At 32.1% G+C, this 19,064-nt stretch overlaps 1 protein-coding gene across 3 annotated transcripts in view; it reads left to right on the forward strand.

Moving 5' to 3' along the window:
• The window catches only part of RTKN2 (rhotekin 2), an 80,334-nt gene extending 63,412 nt beyond the window's left edge, over window positions 1-16,922 (forward strand). For 2 of the 3 annotated variants that reach the window (XM_037495897.2, XM_054689955.1), the window contains 3 exons: window positions 7,908-8,073; window positions 11,498-11,605; window positions 12,803-16,922. In XM_037495897.2, the coding sequence (XP_037351794.1) occupies window positions 7,908-8,073; window positions 11,498-11,605; window positions 12,803-13,338 (810 nt within the window). In that variant the 3' untranslated portion in view covers window positions 13,339-16,922. The remainder of the gene's footprint in view (window positions 1-7,907; window positions 8,074-11,497; window positions 11,606-12,802) is intronic. The other variant, XM_054689956.1, reaches the window with a different exon arrangement.
• The last annotated feature ends 2,142 nt before the right edge of the window (window positions 16,923-19,064 follow it).

Raw genomic sequence — 19,064 nt, forward strand, 5'->3', positions numbered from 1 at the left:
ATCCTTTTTTTTATCATGCCATATGATATTCCATGATGTAGATGTACCATATCTTCTTGATCCAATCTTCTATTGATAAACATTTAGACTGTTTCTATATTCCGCTTATTATAAATAATGTTGCTATGAACATTGTGGAATATATGGGTACAATTCACAAGAGAGAGAAGCAACTTGTGTAGAGAAACAACGTTTAACGTAGGACTCTATAAATTTTACAAGTATATAATTATAATAACAATAGCATTATCACAAATAAATTAACTGTAATTCCTTTGTATCATCTGAAACCCAGTCCATATTTAGATTTCCCTGTTGTCCCCAAAATATCCTTTAGAATCTAGAAATATTCAAGGATTATGCATCTTTATTTTACTAAACTGTGATATAGATCTGGAGAATTGATTAGATTCACTTTAAATATTTTTTTGTGGATAATGACCAGTGCTTTATAGAACATCCTATTCAGTTGCCACATTATTGGCAATGCCAAGCTTAATAGTTTGGTAAAGGTGGTGACCATCCTTCCACTAAAAAGGTAGGCATTTCCTCTTTACTGTTAACAAGAAGTCAATAAGGTGATATTTTGACACTGTATGAATAGCGTTGTTGTCCACAATCTTCTCACCTATTGGTTTTAGTGACCTGATTGCTCTTGTTTAATTGGTCATTACATTGGAGACTACATATATATCTACCTTCTTTATAAGTATATTAGTATTGTTTTATAAAGGAGTTTTTTTTTCCTCAACTAGGAATGAATTAGAGTCCCTCCTGAAATGGCAAGATAAATGTTTTATGTTTTGATTATCAGTTTTCAGAGTATGTAATTGGTATTGTATTGATCCTGACAATATGTATTGGGGTGGTATTACCCCTGCAGAGATAGCAAGTGAAAGTTGCACTTGTTAACTTACGCACACACACACACACACACACACACCCCACCCCCCAGCTCATGAGTTATGACAAACTCATTGATTTTTATCTATTCAGTGTTTTAAATTACTTGGTTTTTAAATATAAGGTATATTTTAATAGTTTTGTTTACATATTTCTAAGAGATGTATGCTATTAGTATATTTTTAGATAAACAGGATCTTTTCTAAATGCCTACTTATTTTCTGAAATGTAGAACAGGTAAGCACCAAATAACTTTAAAAAATAACATTTTGGGGCCTCCCCGGTGGCGCAGCGGTTGAGCGCTGGGTTGCGAAGCTGCCCACTGCCTCTGCGGCGCCGGTTCGATTCCCGGCTGCTCCCCGGCTACCGGAGGAGGGTCCCACATGGCGTGCAGACCTCTCCTGCCACCCGCTGCTCCCCTCAGCAGTGTACTTTGGTCCTTCTGCCTGCTCTGCTCCCCGCTCTGGCTCTGGTGAATTCTCTCACCCTCCCGCGCTTCTGACTGTACCCAGTGCATGTACAAACAAAACAAACAAACAAACAAATAAATAAATAAATAAATAAATAAATAAAACATGCCTCTATAAAAGAAAAAAAAATTAAAAAAAAAAAATAACATTTTGTTTCAGTTTTTAGTATATTACTAATAGTGGGTCTCTTAAGATATTTTTATATTTAATAATGTTAAACATAAGCTCGATGTCCCTGTTTGTCTTTTCATGATCTAGAAAATAATAATTTTACTTAATACTACTTTAAAAACTATGACTACTTTAAAAACTGTGAAAACACAAATTCTGCAGTCAGTGAGTTATATAAGTAATAGTTTTGTTATTTGGATCACAAAATCTGTTTCTTAATTCTTGTCTTTCTAATGGTATATCCTGTAAGGCTAAGTCAGTTTATTAATTTTCATAGGCAGCCATCTGTGGAAATAGTCACATTAAGAAAAGCCTAAAATCTATTCCTCTCCCCTCTTTCAATCCAAATTTGAAAGGATGATTTACTTCAAAGTGATTGCTTCAACTTCAAAAACTTGTGTGTTGAGCAAGACATTCTCAATAAGGGATACTTAACTGGAGGCACTGAATCTCTTGTACACTGTAGGAAGCATTTTATTAGCCAAAAGTTTTATCCATTGCCAATGGGATGGGGAATAGAATGGAAAATACTCGTGGCCTTTGAGATCAATAGTCTTTTCTTTTTTTTTTTTAATAGTCTTTTCTTGATTTAAATACTATGCATCACTTGATTTTAATGAATAATAAAATCGGTACTAAACAAGTCAATAGCATTACTTGGTGTGATAGACCTTTGTTAAATTGTCTTGAAATTGCTTTTAACCATTATATTTATCATAAACTTCCTAGCAAGCAATATTATAATGAAGCATATGGGATTTTCTTCTGATTATGTTAGTCCTCATAGTATCTGAACTCTGTGAACTATTCAGATGGTTCTATATTAAATATAACAAATATTTTTTAAACAGCCTTTTCCCTTAGGAGTTTACATCTGACTTCATTGACATAAATTGAAAATAATTACATCACACTAATACAAATCATATCTAATACTTTGTTTAACCTTATGTTTATGCTTTACACATGTCAAACCTTCCTTGTCATGTTTTGTGAAGGTATGCTTTCTTTGTTACTAGAGTATATATAAAGTCTAGACTTGTTTTTAGCTTGCAACATTTTGTCTTTAGTCCTGACTGACAAGACTTTAGATCAGATACCTTTCAAAGAATTCATTTATCTTTACATGTTTGTAAGGAATGTGTGAGTGAAATAGAATTATCTGTGCATCATATATGAGAAAACAGGCACTTTTTTTTGTAATTGAGTTTTATTTTTAAAATTGATACTCTGGAAAATTTCAAGATAATCTGTAAGGAGAATAGTACAAGTGAGCTCATCTGCACTTTTACATATTATCACCACTATAGAATGTTTTAAAGCAAATCCTAGAAACCACATTATTTTACTTGTAAGTATTATAATTGTCATCCTTAAGAAAATATATAACCATATATAGTCACTATATCATCAAAAATCTAGACTGTTCAAATTTCCCAATCTTGTATTTTTTTTAAGATTTTATTTAGTCTTACGTAGAAGTACTGGGGTACAGGCCAGAGGTGTGGGGGCTGAGAGGATTCACCAGAGACAGAATAGGGAGCAGAACAGGCAGATCTACTGAACTAACACTGCTAAGGCTAGCAGAGGGCGAGACAGGAGAGGTCTGCTGAGCCATGTGGGTCAGCTCCCTGGCAGGGGATTGAACTCATGCTGCTGTGATTGCTAATGGCTTCCTAATTGCTGACACCTAACCTCTTGTGCCACCAGGGAGGTCCCAGTCTTGTAATTTTTAAACAATTTTTCTTAAATCAGGATTCAAATAAGGGTCATACATTACAGTTGATTTATTGCTTTCTTAAGTTTATTAACCTACTGACTTTTATTCTCTTTATCTCCTGTTCTCTCCTTCTCCCTCTCCTTTTACCCTTACCCCTCCGGCTGTCCCTTTCCCTCTCCCTTACTCTCACATATAACCAATGGATACAATCACATACCATTTATTTGTTGAAGAATTTGGGTCATTTTTCTGTAAGATTTTCCATACTCTGAATTTTGCTGATTGCATCTTCCCCTATATATTTTTGCCCTATATTTTAGATCAGATTTTTTCCCTATATTTTAGATCAGATTTATGAGGGGTTTTTTGTTAGCTGATTAGTAGTAATATCTTAGAAAATGTCTACTTTTATCTGGAGGTATTCCACTCATATTAAAACCTAGTGAAGAGCATTACGTAGATCCTTTCATTTCATTGGGGATTGCAAAATGGTGACATTTAGACATTCTTGTTTATAAACATATTTCTATCAGCCGTTTGGTTAAGGTTCAATATTTTTATAGGAAAAACAGAATACATGATTTATTTGATTTTTTTCTTGCATTTATAAACTAGTTACAAAACAATGAAGTGATACTCTAGCATCCTTCAAAGGTGACCAGTGAGTTAGTTTTAAATAGCATTGAGAAGTTGTGGACTTAAGGACATTTCTTGTGTCAACCCATTACCTTTGCAATTCTTACTCTTCACTTTACCCTATGGTTAGATGCTGGAAGCCTTTTCAAGTTGGCTGTTGAGTCCTTTTGATATCAACCTTGTACTTTTTCATTTCTGGTAGGGTGTGATGTTCCAGGATCATTCTATACATTTTCTGACCTTGGTTGGAAATCATCCATTTCTCTAAGAGCTCTGGTTCCTTTTAGTAAGAAAGAGTACTTAGAGATCATATTCTGGGTACACAGACTTTTTAAATACCTCATAGTGAAAACAAAGTAAAAAATAATTCATAAGTCTAGACTTGATATAGTAACTTTCCATTATGGAAATAGAAAGATTGGTTAATTCAAAATAATGAACATTCAGAGTTATATTTTGTTACAAAATTGATGTCAGATTACATTTTTATTGACTTCCTTTGGCTTTCTCTAGGTATCTACCATCATATACAATGGAAGATTGCAGTTCAATATATGCTGATTGATAAAAGTGGAGCCAGTCAAAGATTAAAATTTTAGCGTGAATTATCTCAAGTCTATCCAAAAATAATGAAAGTTGACTTTAAAGCATTCCAAATCAATGAAAGTGTTTGGTATCCGCAAAGCAAAATAAGAAACACTTACTTGGAACCTAAATTTCCTCATCTATAAATTAAGAGTTGGATTAGAGAGTATCTCCTAGATCTAAGTCAGTCTAAAAAATATTTGATCATTATTTGAGTTTTTCTGTTCCTGTAGCTTGTTCATTTATGCATCAAATATTTTAAAATCTCTTAGTGGCTACTGGGCAATATTTAGAAATGATGGAAGGGTAGGAACACCAAGTATCCTGCTAAGGTGAGATACTTACCTCATCAATACATCCTGTGAGCCCATAATAATAACTACTGAAATTCATCTTTGTGTTTTTTAATCCATTGTTTGAGAAGTGAAACCATGAGCACTTTTATCAATATTTTGCCCACACTGAAAAACAGCTTGCTTGAATTTTTCTTTTTCTAAAGACACAAATACTTGTTTTCAGTTGTTATGACACATTAACAAATCCTATTCTGCTATTATTAGAAACTTAATTGATCACTTTTTGTTTGACATGCAGTTCTTTGGCTTAAAATTTTCTGCAAATTACTTGGGGTAGTAAACTATATAAATTAATTCATATGATTGTTCTATATTTCATTTGTAGCTTTTAAAAACTCATGTCTTCAAAATGTAGTTAGTAGAGTTAATGGAGAATATAGCATTTATATATTATTGCATTATATTCTCTTAGGATGTAAATGATCCACTTCAGCAGATTTTCTATAGCTATTTTCACTTGAAATGATAATCTAAATATTACCAAAAATGTACATGGTATTCATCTATAAAATCACGTTCTTAAATACCCTATACAAAAGGTAGTCAGAAATTTGCATTAAACTGGACTTGGGTGGAGAGAAGCACAATAGTAACGAGAATTCTTAATATTTTCTTGTTTTTCTTATTTTTGTTTTTTCAAATACAGTAATAGAGCATCCCCTTAGCTCCTACTGAGTTAGCCTTCAGTTAGTTTGATAAAGAAGCATATCAGGGCCTAGGGGTTAAGTCTCAGCGCTATCACTGAATTACCTGAGTTCGATCCCTGGCCAGGGAGCTGACTCACATGGCACAGAAGACCTCTCCTGTCTTGTCTGCTGCACCTGTCAGCAGTGCATTTCAGTAGATCCACCTGTTCTGCTCCCCATTCTGTCTCTGGTGAATCCTCTCATCCCCCGCAGCTCTGACCTACACCCCAATTCTTCTATGCAAACATAAATAAAAATACAATCTTTAAAAAAAAAAAGAAGCATATCAATGATTCTTCCAAAAGTTTACATCATTCTCTCCAGTAGTGATAAGCTTGATATTTAAAGAAGTTAACTACTTGTATTTTCAGACTTCAATGATGCCAATTAGGGCAGCATTTTTTTATATTCTATAATTAATTACTTAAAAGAACTAATTGACAAAGTTTATTACCAAGGCATAGGAGTATAAAAAGATCCTATTATAATAAAATTGCAGTGCTGGCCATAAATCCATTACAAGCCCCTGAAGACACTTACATTCCTATATATTTTAAATGACAGGTTAAACTGTCTCTAAGATGGTTATCTTTATAGTTTGTGATACTCCAAAGTTTCAAATTTAAGTTGCTATTTTATACAGTATACATATTTTGTCATGTGATTTTGAATAAGAGAATGCCTTCTGTTATGTTTTTTGTATTTAAATTTTGTATTGAAATAACATCTTATAACAGTGTTATAATGCAGTGTGCAGCAGTGCAATTCAAAAAGTAAAGAATTCTTACTTCAGGAAATAGTTTCTTATGTAGTATATAAGGTGTTCACCTATCTATATTTACCCATTTTTAAGGGCTGGACAGTTTTTCTTCCTGTCTCTTTGCTGCTGCTTAAATGTCCACATATTGCCTTGTTTGGATATTTAAGTTTTGTTGTGTGACTATAAATATAATTTCTCCTTATTCTACTCAATGGAGTAAAGAACTTCTTCCCATTCTTAATCTGCTTTTGTAACTGCCAGATACATTTACTTTTGCATACATCACAGTAGACTTAACCATATTCCTTTCGAATTGCTCTACCTGATGTAGTCACTAGCGACTAGCAGCTATTGGACACCTAAAATGTGACTGGGTTGAATTTATATGTGCTGTAAATACAAAATGCAGACTTAGTGTGAAAAAAGAATATAAAATATTTCAAAAGTGTTTTATTGATTGCATCTTAAAATATTATTTTTGGGGCCTCCCCTGGTGGCTCAGCGGTTGAGTGCTGGGCTGCGAGGCTGCCCACAGCCTCTGCAGCACCGGTTCGTTCCCCGGCCGCCAGCGAGGGTCCCACAAAAAAAAAAATTTTTTTTGATTTACTGATTACATAAAATATTTTTAAATGTCATAATTACATAATTTTTACCAGTTTCATTTTACCTTTTTTTAATGTGATTACTAGAAAATCTTATGTTTATCACATTATATTTCTAATGGATAGTACTGTAAAATAATACAATAATCATCATTAACCATGCAATCCAATTCCCCATCCTTGCATAATAGATAGTGCTACTCCAGACCTTTTCCCCCAAGTGGAAAACTGTATGTAGTTGCTAGCTTGCCCTGTTGCAGGTACTGTGAGTGATGGGGGAGTAGACTTTTTCTCCTCTGCACATAGCGCTGATAAGTATCACCACAGTGTTACATGTAGTACCACTCGAGGAGGGGAAAAAGCATTTGTACTATTAATACAAATAAATCCATTGTCTTTGTTGTAGATTGTTGCATTCAGAATTTTAAGGAAATTATTATTATTATGAGAATAATTTTATTCTATGGGTCTTTTGCTATCAGCTTCATAAATAATTGTTAAATATGAAATGCATGTTAATAAGGAAAGCCTAACTATTTTGCTTCAGTGAATACTGTTAGACTTTTATTTTTTAATCTGATAACACTGTGTGAGTATTAGAATAAGAAGCATATTAGATTTTTCTGTTTCATTGCTATTGGAAATACATATTCACATTCCAGTTATGATATGTTGTACTTGTTATATTTCAGACTTTAGATATATATAAAAGGCAGAGAATTCCTACTAAAACTGAGGTATATTTAAATAGATGTTATGTTTTAATCTCATGTAATTTAACATAAATATTATATGTAGCATACTTTGAAACATTACTCAGTATATTTATTATAAAGAATTTTTAAAAACCCAGCTTTAAATTTGAATATTGAAAACTGTCAAAATTACATATTTTAAATATCAGATGATCAGCACTATGATGGCAGTTGCATTCATGTAAAATGTTAGCTAAGCAATAAAATATTTGATCATTACAGAAATATTCTCTTGTAAAACACCAATTTTGTCTAATTTTTAGGAAACCAGAATACGGGCAATGGATAACGATGCCAAGAAAAGAATCCATAATTTCTCTGTCATCAACCCTGTTCCTGGACAGGCTATAACTCATATTTTTGCAGCTGACAATAGAGAAGATCTTCAGAAATGGATGGAAGCCTTCTGGCAACATTTCTTTGATCTTAGTAAGACAATGTTTGGCTTTTATAGTAATATATTCATGTAGCATGAAAGGATGCACACAGCAATTTGAATATCAAAATTATATTATAATCTTATAGTTTGTATCAAGAATTTTTTATGCTATTGAATTAAATGGTGGTATATTATCAATGCAAAAAAGCTTTTTTCTCTCAACCTTTCTCCATTGCCTGCCTGACTGTGCAGTATGCCATTGAATTGTTAGTATCTCTACCTCTTTAAGTTCATATGTTAACTGAAACAACTATACCACATTTTTTCAGAATATTAGGTTTTAACTAGTTTAGTCAGTGTTTTTGATTAAAAGGTTAAGAAACCGGTTGAGGAGTAAAAATACTTTTCTAGGCTAGTGATGATCCTAAAATACTGAAATCCTCAGGCAATTCATTTTTATGTAAACTTCTGTTAACTCCAGATTTATTCTAATATTACCTTGGATATCATCCAAAGAGAATTTTCTTAAACTGCACATATAGTTTTTCAGTTTCATTAATACAGTCCAATGGCATTGATTATAAAAACAATGTACTAGTAATGTGACCAAGTTCTGATGTTAAGCATGTGAGGTTCTAATATCCTTAATTTAATGAGAAATTTTATCAGAAAAATACTGGAGTTGTAGCACTTTGTCTTTATTGACAATAAGCTTAACAACATATTATGTAAAATTTTATATTGAAAATGTAGAATTTTGATAATGGCTATTTCTAATCAAACTAAGCCTACTATTTAGGTTCAAGCAGTGTTTTTATGTCTTTAAAATCCTTTTTTATAGGGTTACAAATTTATGTCTATTTCCAGACAATAGAAAGTTTATTTAGTTCCTAAAAATAATCCTAGAAACATTTTAGAAGTTTTTAGGAGCAGTTTTCAACATCTCTGTAAAATAGTTAAATGCCTATAGAGTGAAGTCCTTAGATTAATTGATTTTTATAAGCCTACTCTGATCCATGACTTGATCAAGTATACAGTGATAGATGTGGAGGAGGCATGAAAGGAAACTATATGTATTGATTATTTACCATATGACTTCATTCATTTCTTATAATAACCCTGAGATACAAATTATTTCCCTCTACTCTGAAGAAGAGAAAACTGAGGCCTAAAAGAGTTCTGGTTTATTGTAGGAAACCAGAGGACTTCCTCCGTGGCCTTCTTGGTTACTTTAGGAGTTTTTTTCTTTAAGTACTATCTCTAGTCACTCAGTAGATGTTGTTCTACATTTATCAGCATATACTACATTTTTTTATTTTAAAAAATTTCAGCTGATTTTAGGTGTGTAACTTAAAAGACAACTTCCTAAGCAGATATAATTTTAACAGCTTTCCTAAATGCTATGATTCAGAAACTGTCTTACAAAAGTATAGTTTTACAAAAAACTTAATTTTAGAAATGATTGGTATTTTCAAATTTTTTATATACATAAAACCAGAAAAGAGGGGTAAATGGAGGTAAAGATGCCAGAATATTGCAGTGTAAATATCAGCTACTACTAGATGATGATCTGATGTTTTTATTCTCCAGATTATATAAAATAATTTACCATGGTACATTTGGGAGTAGGAGGGGTAAGACTCTCATGACATTTTTGTGCTGTCAAAATAGTCATGATAATGAGATTCTCTGTTCTGGTTCTTTAGTATATATACTTTGGGGATAAAATCTGCCAATCTAATTTTTAAAATATAAGTTCTATTGCATTTGCATTTTAGAATTCATTATGTATGAAGTATAAATTAAAGATGGAAATATTTATAATTCTTACCTCTCTCGTGTTCTTAGGTGAAATACAGTATTTGGAACAAAGTAGAGAGGATGGATATTTAGGATAGATAAATAAATGGATGGATGTCCAGGGCATAATAAAGTAAGAGTAATTTAATGTTTAGAGCAAATTTCAATTATTTGTCTGCACTCAAGCCTTGGAAATCAGGAGAAATCATGAGGAAACTTTGGAAGTGGGTATGTTTAGCCTGTTAAATAGCCTGAGGAGGTGGAGGCTGGGAAGGAAGGGGACTATAATACCTTTTTTTAATATTTGAGACCTAGTAAGCATTTAACAGAGGAATGACACCTGTTATGGATGGTCAAAAAATGATTGCTGGCTCAAAGATAATTTTTTAAAATATATAGTAATGTGAATATTGAATTACATGAGCAGCTTAGCAGATCATTTTGACTAGGAACAGTATAGCAATAAATATTGTGGAAAACTTTTTCAACATGCAGATCGTATGTAAACAAAATATATATTTTTAGTATATCATACTGGTTCTTTATTTTTGTTAATTTATTAGTATCATATAACTATATATACTAGTTTATTCACTAGTAATGTAAAGTTTTCAGTTGTAAAGTCTTGACTAGTGAGCATACCATGTTTGTACTTCCAACTCTAGTGACACATGGGATAATGTAGCATTCAATTCCAATTTGCAACATGATTAGTATTCTGCTACAACTGTAACAATGAAAAGCTTTCCTCTATCTACAAAGAGAAAATAACTGCACTTGGTAATTTGTCTACGATTGTGACAGAGAAATGTTTGCCAGGTTAAAGTGTTTTATTATTTTTCCATTAGTTAAGGGCTTTTCTTTTTCTGCCCTCAAGAAGGAAACACTGGCTTTTATATATTTATCTCAAAAAGGAAGTGGAGGGGAGGAATAAGTTATCAGATCTAAGATCCTTCTAGATTTCAATTCTGTACAACAACCTTTGAAGCCTCAAAATCAAGATTTTATTCCCTTTATGAAATACTGTGTGGGTTATTTAAATTTTTAACATATCTTGTATTTAGCATTATAATAAAACATACTAAAATATTTATCTTAACTACTTAAGGTGATAGATTTTAAGTTTATGCACATGTTACCATTTTACCATGACAATTATATGAGACTTGAAAACAACAAAAATGAATAATTTTTCTAATCATTAAATGTCTTCAATTTTGAAGCCACTAAGAATAACTGAGTTCCATATTGACTATAGATTGAAAATACAATAAAAGGAGCAATGTAGATCGTAAAATTTTCAATTGTCAACTGCCTTACATGCTTTGAACTATCTTACATGCTGGGTGTTTTTAATAATTAAAATAGAGAATTTGTTTGTATAGAGTCTGCCATGAATAGAAATTTTAGATATTTACCATTTAGTGATTTTAATAGTGTGGAGACTTTAGCTTAATATCTATGCATAGATCTTCATTTTTTAAAAAATTATTTTGCCTAGATTTGAATTTTGAAATTATGTATAGAATTAGGTTTTTATGACTTCCTTGAGGCAGTATTTATAAATGCACTACTTTTTTTTCAAAGCAAAAATGTGTTGATATTTGTTGAAATTGAAATATACATCTTCACATTTATGTTTTAAACTAGCCTGGCTTTTTCTGTCTTTTTTAGGCCAATGGAAGCATTGTTGTAAAGAACTTATGAAAATTGAGATTATGTCACCACGGAAACCACCTTTGTTCTTGACAAAAGCAGCGACCTCAGTCTACCATGATATGAGTAAGTGGGGTTTGTCTTTTCTTAGCTGCAGGGTAACAAAAACAACATTGTCCCTACTCAGGCAGCTTATTCTATTGACATTAAAATGCTAGAATTTTCAGGGCACAGTCAAAATGAATGGAAAAGGACTATGATTATAGACTAAGGAACCTCATGTTTAATAGATGAATTAATGCAAAATTAATGAATACACATTTTTCATAGTTTGAATGCTTAAGATCAGACAAAAATGTTAGGACCTCAAAATGGAAAGTGTACACTCAAAATAAATATTAGCTGAGTAACTGACGAAAATTCTGAGAATGTAAACTTGCAGATTCTAAAGTAAAATTTTACTTTAGAATACAGTAATTCTTTTCCTGTATTTTATCAAATTTGTTTTAAAGTAGTGTTGATGAATGAATATGAATAAAGTGAAAGCTTTCATCTTAGGCCAAAAAAGTGGTTAACACTTTGGAAATTTTCAAATTTCTAGACTCATTAATGTTCCATTTCTCCACACTCTGAACGGTATTTCTTATCTTTGTGGAATTCCCTCAGTGAACAGTGTTGTGAACAAGCACAAGTCAATACTAAATTTTAATCTATTTTGCTACCAATATCCCTCCACTTAATGACACATTTGGGTTTACACATTTGAAAATACTAGTGATTCATGCAGTAGACATTTATCTCTCTTATTTTTCCTAAGAAAAATTTTACCAGGATCTTTATTAATGCAGTATCAAGCCTTCTTTCTCTGTCCCTGGGTTTTGGTTTTAGATTTTTCCCTTTTAGCAGAGATTTTGTAGGTCTACAGGATAGGGTAGTAATCCATTTGCTTTTATTTGTCAGGCTTTGGAGGAAGGGAAGCCACTCCTGCATAGAAGTAAAGAGGTGATTTTAAATCCAAAAAAATAAAGGTTATTTAATAAATACTTAAAATATAGAAAAAGTACTGTTGTAACAACATTTCTTTGAAAGCTGAACTTTATATATTTATGCATATGTGTTTGAAAGAGAAAGAGACAAGAACAGTGCATGATCTCCTTATCTTTGGGCTCTATTGGTGTGGTTATTTTTGCAACTAAATGATTATTTAAAAAGCACTTTTTTATTATAGTTAAAGATAACATGTTGGTTTGAAAAATAGTTACAGGCAAAGTATATACTGCCTTTGAATTTTTTCCTGTGTACATTTTTCTTAAAATTTTATAGGCATTGATTCACCTGTGAAACTTGAAAGTGTAACTGATATAATCCAAAAAAAAATTGAGCAGACAAATGGACAGTTCCTTATTGGTCAGCATGAAGAATCCTCACCACCTCCTTGGACTGCACTCTTCGATGGTAATCATCAAGTGGTCATCCAGAAAAAGGTATTATCTCCTGAAAGTGAGCAGTTACATGATGGGAAAAGGAAAAAGAGACGAGCTCCCCTTCCTCCTCCTGATAAAGTGCCTTTCACCTTAAAAACACAGAGTAATACAGATCAATTGGTTAAGGACAACTGGGAAAAAGCAAGTGTATCTCAGACTTCGCCTTCGGATACCAAATTATCAACTCTAATGCATCACTTACAGAAACCAGTGGCTGCGCCTCGAAAACTTCTTCCTGCCAGGAAAAATAGTTTAACTGATGGTGAACACACAGACACTAAAACCAATTTTGAAGCCAAGCCAGTGCCAGCTCCAAGGCAGAAATCTATCAAAGATGTTTTAGACCCTAGATCATGGTTGCAGGCACCAGTATAGAATATCCTTAATGTATAAAACATTCAACAAGATCTATAACTATGCAACTTAATTCAGAGCCACTATAGAGGTTTGTAATTATATGGGCAAATATGATAGTGATTCAAATCAATAACTAATAACTGTTAGGTATTAACAAAAAGTCTTATAATAAAGAAATGCATTTATCTTTTACTTCTGATTTTCAGAATATAAGTGACTCCCCTAGCACAGTTCAGGAGGCAGTTTCTAGACAATGTCCTAATTGTTAGAAGGGTTAATTTATTTCTAAATTAGTACCAGGCAGTGAACAAGCACTAGGCAGAAGAAAGCATTAAAATTTCTTTGGGTGAAGACTGTCTAGTAATTTAAAATGTGTTAAATAAGAGCCATATTCTCATTGTGAGAATTTTAATAGTAATGGAATGTTTCAAAAGTTTTATTCAAACCACAAATTATAGAATCCACCCAAGAAAATTTTCTTCTTAGCATTCTGGAATTCTCATCTAATGGTTCACTGGCTCTCATCTATTGTTTAACTCACTAGTTAACTCACTGACCTTTCAAATTCCTGGGATAAATTTTGGAATATTAAATTCTTCGTCTTTAAAGGGAATTTGTAATGTGCTATTCAAAGCTGTTTCTTTGATGAGCCCTGAAATCCTGTTGGCATTAACTCTCATAAGTGAAGCATAACATTTATTAGTTTAGAGAAAATGTAGATTTAAATGTTCTTTACTTCCACTTTTCTATGCATAGTGCTAATTTCTATTGTGACATTGGAATTTGGGGAAGTGAGTAGCTGATTAACACCTTAAAATTCATTTAATACTTATTTAAAAAGCAGATGGCAGATTCAAAAATATCAGAAAAGTTGGCCTTGGTAATAATTTTCAGAATTAATCCTTTTATATATTTTTAATTAGATTTCCTTTTTCTAGTAAGAGGTTGATGTCTGCTATTGATATTATTCACTAAAAGACATACTCTTATAATAATGACATCAGAATCATTTCCATAGGAGGTAATTTCCATAGCAACTAATCATAGTGACCCAAACAGGAGGATTAGGAAATCAAGTAAGGACTAAATAGCAAATGGACGAATACCTTAAAGGAACAAAAATCTATTTTTTATAATCATGCTTCTTGTAAACAAGAGCTAGTTTTAAAAATCTAATCAGAATTTCCAAATAAAGGAGTTTCCATAAGGTGTCAGCAGTAGCACTAAAAATCTCAAATCACACTGAGCCCCAAATGTCTTTGCAAGAAATAAAAGTAAAAGAATTAAATTACTGCCCTGAGTACAATCTCTGGAGGTCTTTTTAAAGCTTGTAAGAACTCCATTTGGATCAGAACTACATTATTACAAAGCAAAATTGAATGCTTGACAAAAAATAACATTAATTTAAATGAAGTCTTTTATTATTTTTATATAGCAGAGTCTTTTTTTTCACTTTAATAATGATATAACTGCCAGGTTGCTTTGTGTTTGCCCAGGACTCCAAGTAAGAATTGGGACTCAAGAGAATAATGATATAAGAGGTCTCCTGTGTCTGGGACACCTGGATAGACATGGGTTTTGATTAGAAAGAAACCTGATATCTTGCCTGATAGTCTTTAGAGAAAAATCATGTGTTTGAAAATCTAAAAAAGTAAGATTAATTTGTTTCTTCTAACTGGAAGGCTTGTAGATTTTTGTTGTGATTGCTAATCCAGCAAATGGCATACTAAAAATCTAAATGATATTATTTGAATTTTTTTTTTAAACCTCACTTCTGTTTTTGACAGCGTTTGTGACTGTCATTGCCACTAAATTATTGAACTAAAGATGCTGCAGGCAAATTTGTTTCTGAAACTGGCATCTAAGCATTTTTTTTTTTGTAGTTGAAGCCTTCCTTATAACAAAACAGTATTAAAACTTCCATATTATATTCTTTTCATTGTACCTCACGCATATCATATCAAGAAGAATTTAAGTCGTACAGGAAAGGGAATTTATTCATGGAGAAATCACCTAGCAGTTGTGCCCTCAGTGGGGCACTTTGAAACAAGTTTGAAGCCATTAACTTAAAATGATTTAGATAAGCCTGACCAAGGATAACACTCCCACCCCACCCATCGCCCAAAATTATTCACAATATCCGTGCTATTACCAGAGATCCATCTTCCTTTATATGTTGCAGTGTCTTTAAAATTGGGCTGAAGTCTTCAGCTACACTTCCACATTGTACTCATGAAATTTTAGTTCACTTCCCCCAAAAGGTATAATACAAATATGGTGCTTCCTCCTTACCGCCCTCTTTACCTCCCTCCTTCCCAACCTTCCTTCTTTCCTTTCTTCCACAGACAAAAAAAATAAAAATAAAAATATGGAATTAAACCCTATGTCAAGGAGTTTGTCAAAAGAAGGATTTGTTTTTGCACTTCCTAAACTGGATGTTTATGACAGAAAAATATGCCTTGTAATAAAAGACATTTCAACTTTATATGAGCTTGCTTTTCACATTTCTTGTTTGTCCTTTTAATTTGTTTCTTGATATATGAAGACTATAAACTTGAAGCAAAGAATTAGCTGTCAGATCTTAATAATAATATTATAATTGGTGAAACATAATAGAAAGAATAGATATTTTATTATGTTATGATAATTCTGATCTGAAGATAATGGCTTAGACAATTACATTTACATTTCAAGCTTTGGGACATAAATTACAACAGCATTAAGATAGTATTGTTTTTAATTGCTACAAAGTGATGAGCTTTGTACTTAAGCATCTTACAAGGACAAAGAAGGCATTTTGTTACTATAAATGTGCACCTCCTAAGGTAAATGAACTTAAAATATCAGGCATGTCAGCTCTTAGTGAGTTTTGTTAAATCCTTAACTATCTGCAATGCCTCCTGACTTCTTGTGAATGGAAGTGTATGTATGTGGAAAACTAAATCCACTTATTATAAACATCTTATCTTACTCTTTAGGAGCCTCCTAAATGTATTTTACTTAGTATTGTTTATTAAAAATGAAAAATGCCTTGATTTAGAGACAATTCATGTCAGGTAGGTTAAGCAGTCAAGTATTTCTTTAGGCTTATGTTCAACATCTCAGCCACCTACAGAGAAGTTAATTAATTCAATCCAAAATGAAATTATAGGGCAGTTTGGTGCAATTTATGTTAAATGCCATTTGAATGTAATCACCTGTGTTACCATGAATGAAGAACAACTGTACTAGATAGATATAGAAGCTGCACTATGAGCAAGAGCAGAAGTGCTTTGGCAAGAAATATACCTGTGGCTATGGTCAGAATTTATCAAAACTCATTGTCTTATAAAGATTATATTATTGAATAGTAATTAAATTTTAACTGATGATCATTTATATTCTAGAATTTGTCTTCATTGTTCTGCTAGTATTAAACTGTAAGGCATAGAGGTGATTTTTTGCACTTACAATTCAGACTATTGTTTTTAAATGACTATTTGTAATTGCTCCACTGCTAATAATAGTTACATGAAAACGTTTTTTTTTTCTGGATCGTGCATAGCCTTAGTTAACATTAGAAAAGTATTATGTTACCCTTTGATTTTTAAAAGATAAGATTTCATTTGAAAATGTTAGTGTATTATTTTTTATGACATGTTGGTATAGTTGGCATTGTTCATTTTTAATTATGGGTCAAACTTCAGGATTAAAAAGTGTTATGAATATTTTTTTAATGTACCATACTGATAAGGAAGCCTAAGTTATGTTGATGGATGCTTCTATACATTAAGAGAACTGATTCATGAAGACATTTTCTAGCTTTTTCCCTTAGGTTAGTGCCTTTTGAGCTAGACTGATAAAAGTGAACACTATTGTGAAATGGGCTTAACCAAAGAAAGACAAGCCCACTAGCTGGTGATAATTCTTAATAAAACTAATATTCAGTAATCTTAGTGTAACTAGCATTTATTCAAATGTTTGTATATAATCCTTAGACAGCACTCTTAAAAATTCATTGATATAACTTAGGTTTTAGATTAGTAATTCAAAATTTCCCCAGAGCTTAAGTCACTCTGATAATAAATTAGGGACCTAGGACATACTCAGTTGCTGTTAGCCACTAGGAGACTTCTTATTTGAATGAACCTCCCTCAGTATTTAATTCATTCCTAAAGAATACCTCAGGGGAGGGTGGGAGAAATGAGCAATCTTGGCTCAATTATATTATTTTAACATTTTACTTCTAAATATTAATGTGACCAGAAATATTTAATATTTCTTTTTAGAAAAATCTTCCTTTCTCTAAGGAGAAGGCCTGCTAACCATTGTGCTCTGATAAGAAAAAAGTACCTTAAGGTTCATTTAACAAAAATTAAACTATTCCAGAAATCTAATAAACTTTGTTACTTATCTTAATATAGGGAAAAAATGCCAATCTTTGGTATGTTTGAAGTTAGAAAACTAGGCAGATCATTCCAAATAATCTTACTTAAAATTATTTTACATTGTAGCAGTTTGCTCTGAGATACATGATAATTTTTCAATATAACTAACAAAGATTGAAACTAACAAAGACACATTCATTTCTGAATGAATATATTTTTGTTGAATTTAGCCACCTTAATAAACATTTTAATTGTAGCAATTTTCACTATATTAAAGGTGAGAAAAGTATTGAGAATCATCTGTCCACTCAAGTATTAAAACATCTGTTTTATATATTATACATATATAATAAAAGCGAAAGATACATACATATATATGCTCTTAGAGACTTTAATCTAGCTGTTTCCTATTAATTTTAAAAGATTCTTTAAAAATTTGTTACCAATGCTAGCAGCATAAAAATCCAAACCTTTTTCAATAGCTTACAGAAAGCATCATAACCCAGCTTCAACCTGCCTTGCCTTACTAGGATATTTGCTCTTCTTGAGCTCATCTTTGGGACATTGCTGCAACAATTTTGCCTGCTCATCACTTTCTTATGCTATACTCTCTTTGCCCAGAATATCTTTCCTGTTTATCTTCTTCATGCAATCTTCTCTCAACCCAAAGTCATCAAATTTTATTCATTCTTCAATTTGTTAGCTATAAATTCATCAAGACATCATACCCTCTTCAACCTCTTCACCTAAGTAGTTACATGTCTTTGTGTTTTAGATATACCTCTTTATATTAAGTTCTTGTTCATGTTTTTCCCCTATATATTTTGTGAATTTGCCCCCTGAATCACAAATTACCATAAACTTACCAACTTAAAACAATACCCATTTATTATCATATTTTATTAGACCTGAAGTCTGATGAGCTCAGGTTATCTCTCGGCTTAGGCTCCTACAAGGCTGATATCAAGACTGATATTGGCAGTGGTAGGCTTTTATTTGGAGGCTCTGGGGAAAAAGCTACTTTCAAGTCTATTGAGGTTAATGGCAGAATTCAGTTCCTTGCACTTGTGTATTGGCCAGGGGTCACTCTCAGTTCCTAGAGACCTGCTTTCCAGTTCTGGCATATGGCCCCATCAATCTTCACTACCAGCAATATCTCATCAAATCTGGCATGTCAAATTCACCTTGTAGAAGGTTTGAATCTGAATCAAATCACTCTTCCATGTATTACCAGCCAGAGGAAGCTGCTTTTAAAAGGGCTCATGTGATTAGATGCAGACCACCAGGGTAATTCCCCTTTTGATTAATTTGGAGTCCAACAAAAAATATCCTTAATCATACCTGGAAAAATCCCTTTTGTGTGTAATATAATCATGG

The sequence above is a fragment of the Talpa occidentalis genome, unplaced genomic scaffold (assembly GCF_014898055.3).
Source record: "Talpa occidentalis isolate TD23 unplaced genomic scaffold, MPIMG_talOcc4v2.1 talOcc4.8, whole genome shotgun sequence".
Taxonomy (NCBI): Eukaryota; Metazoa; Chordata; class Mammalia; order Eulipotyphla; family Talpidae; genus Talpa; species Talpa occidentalis.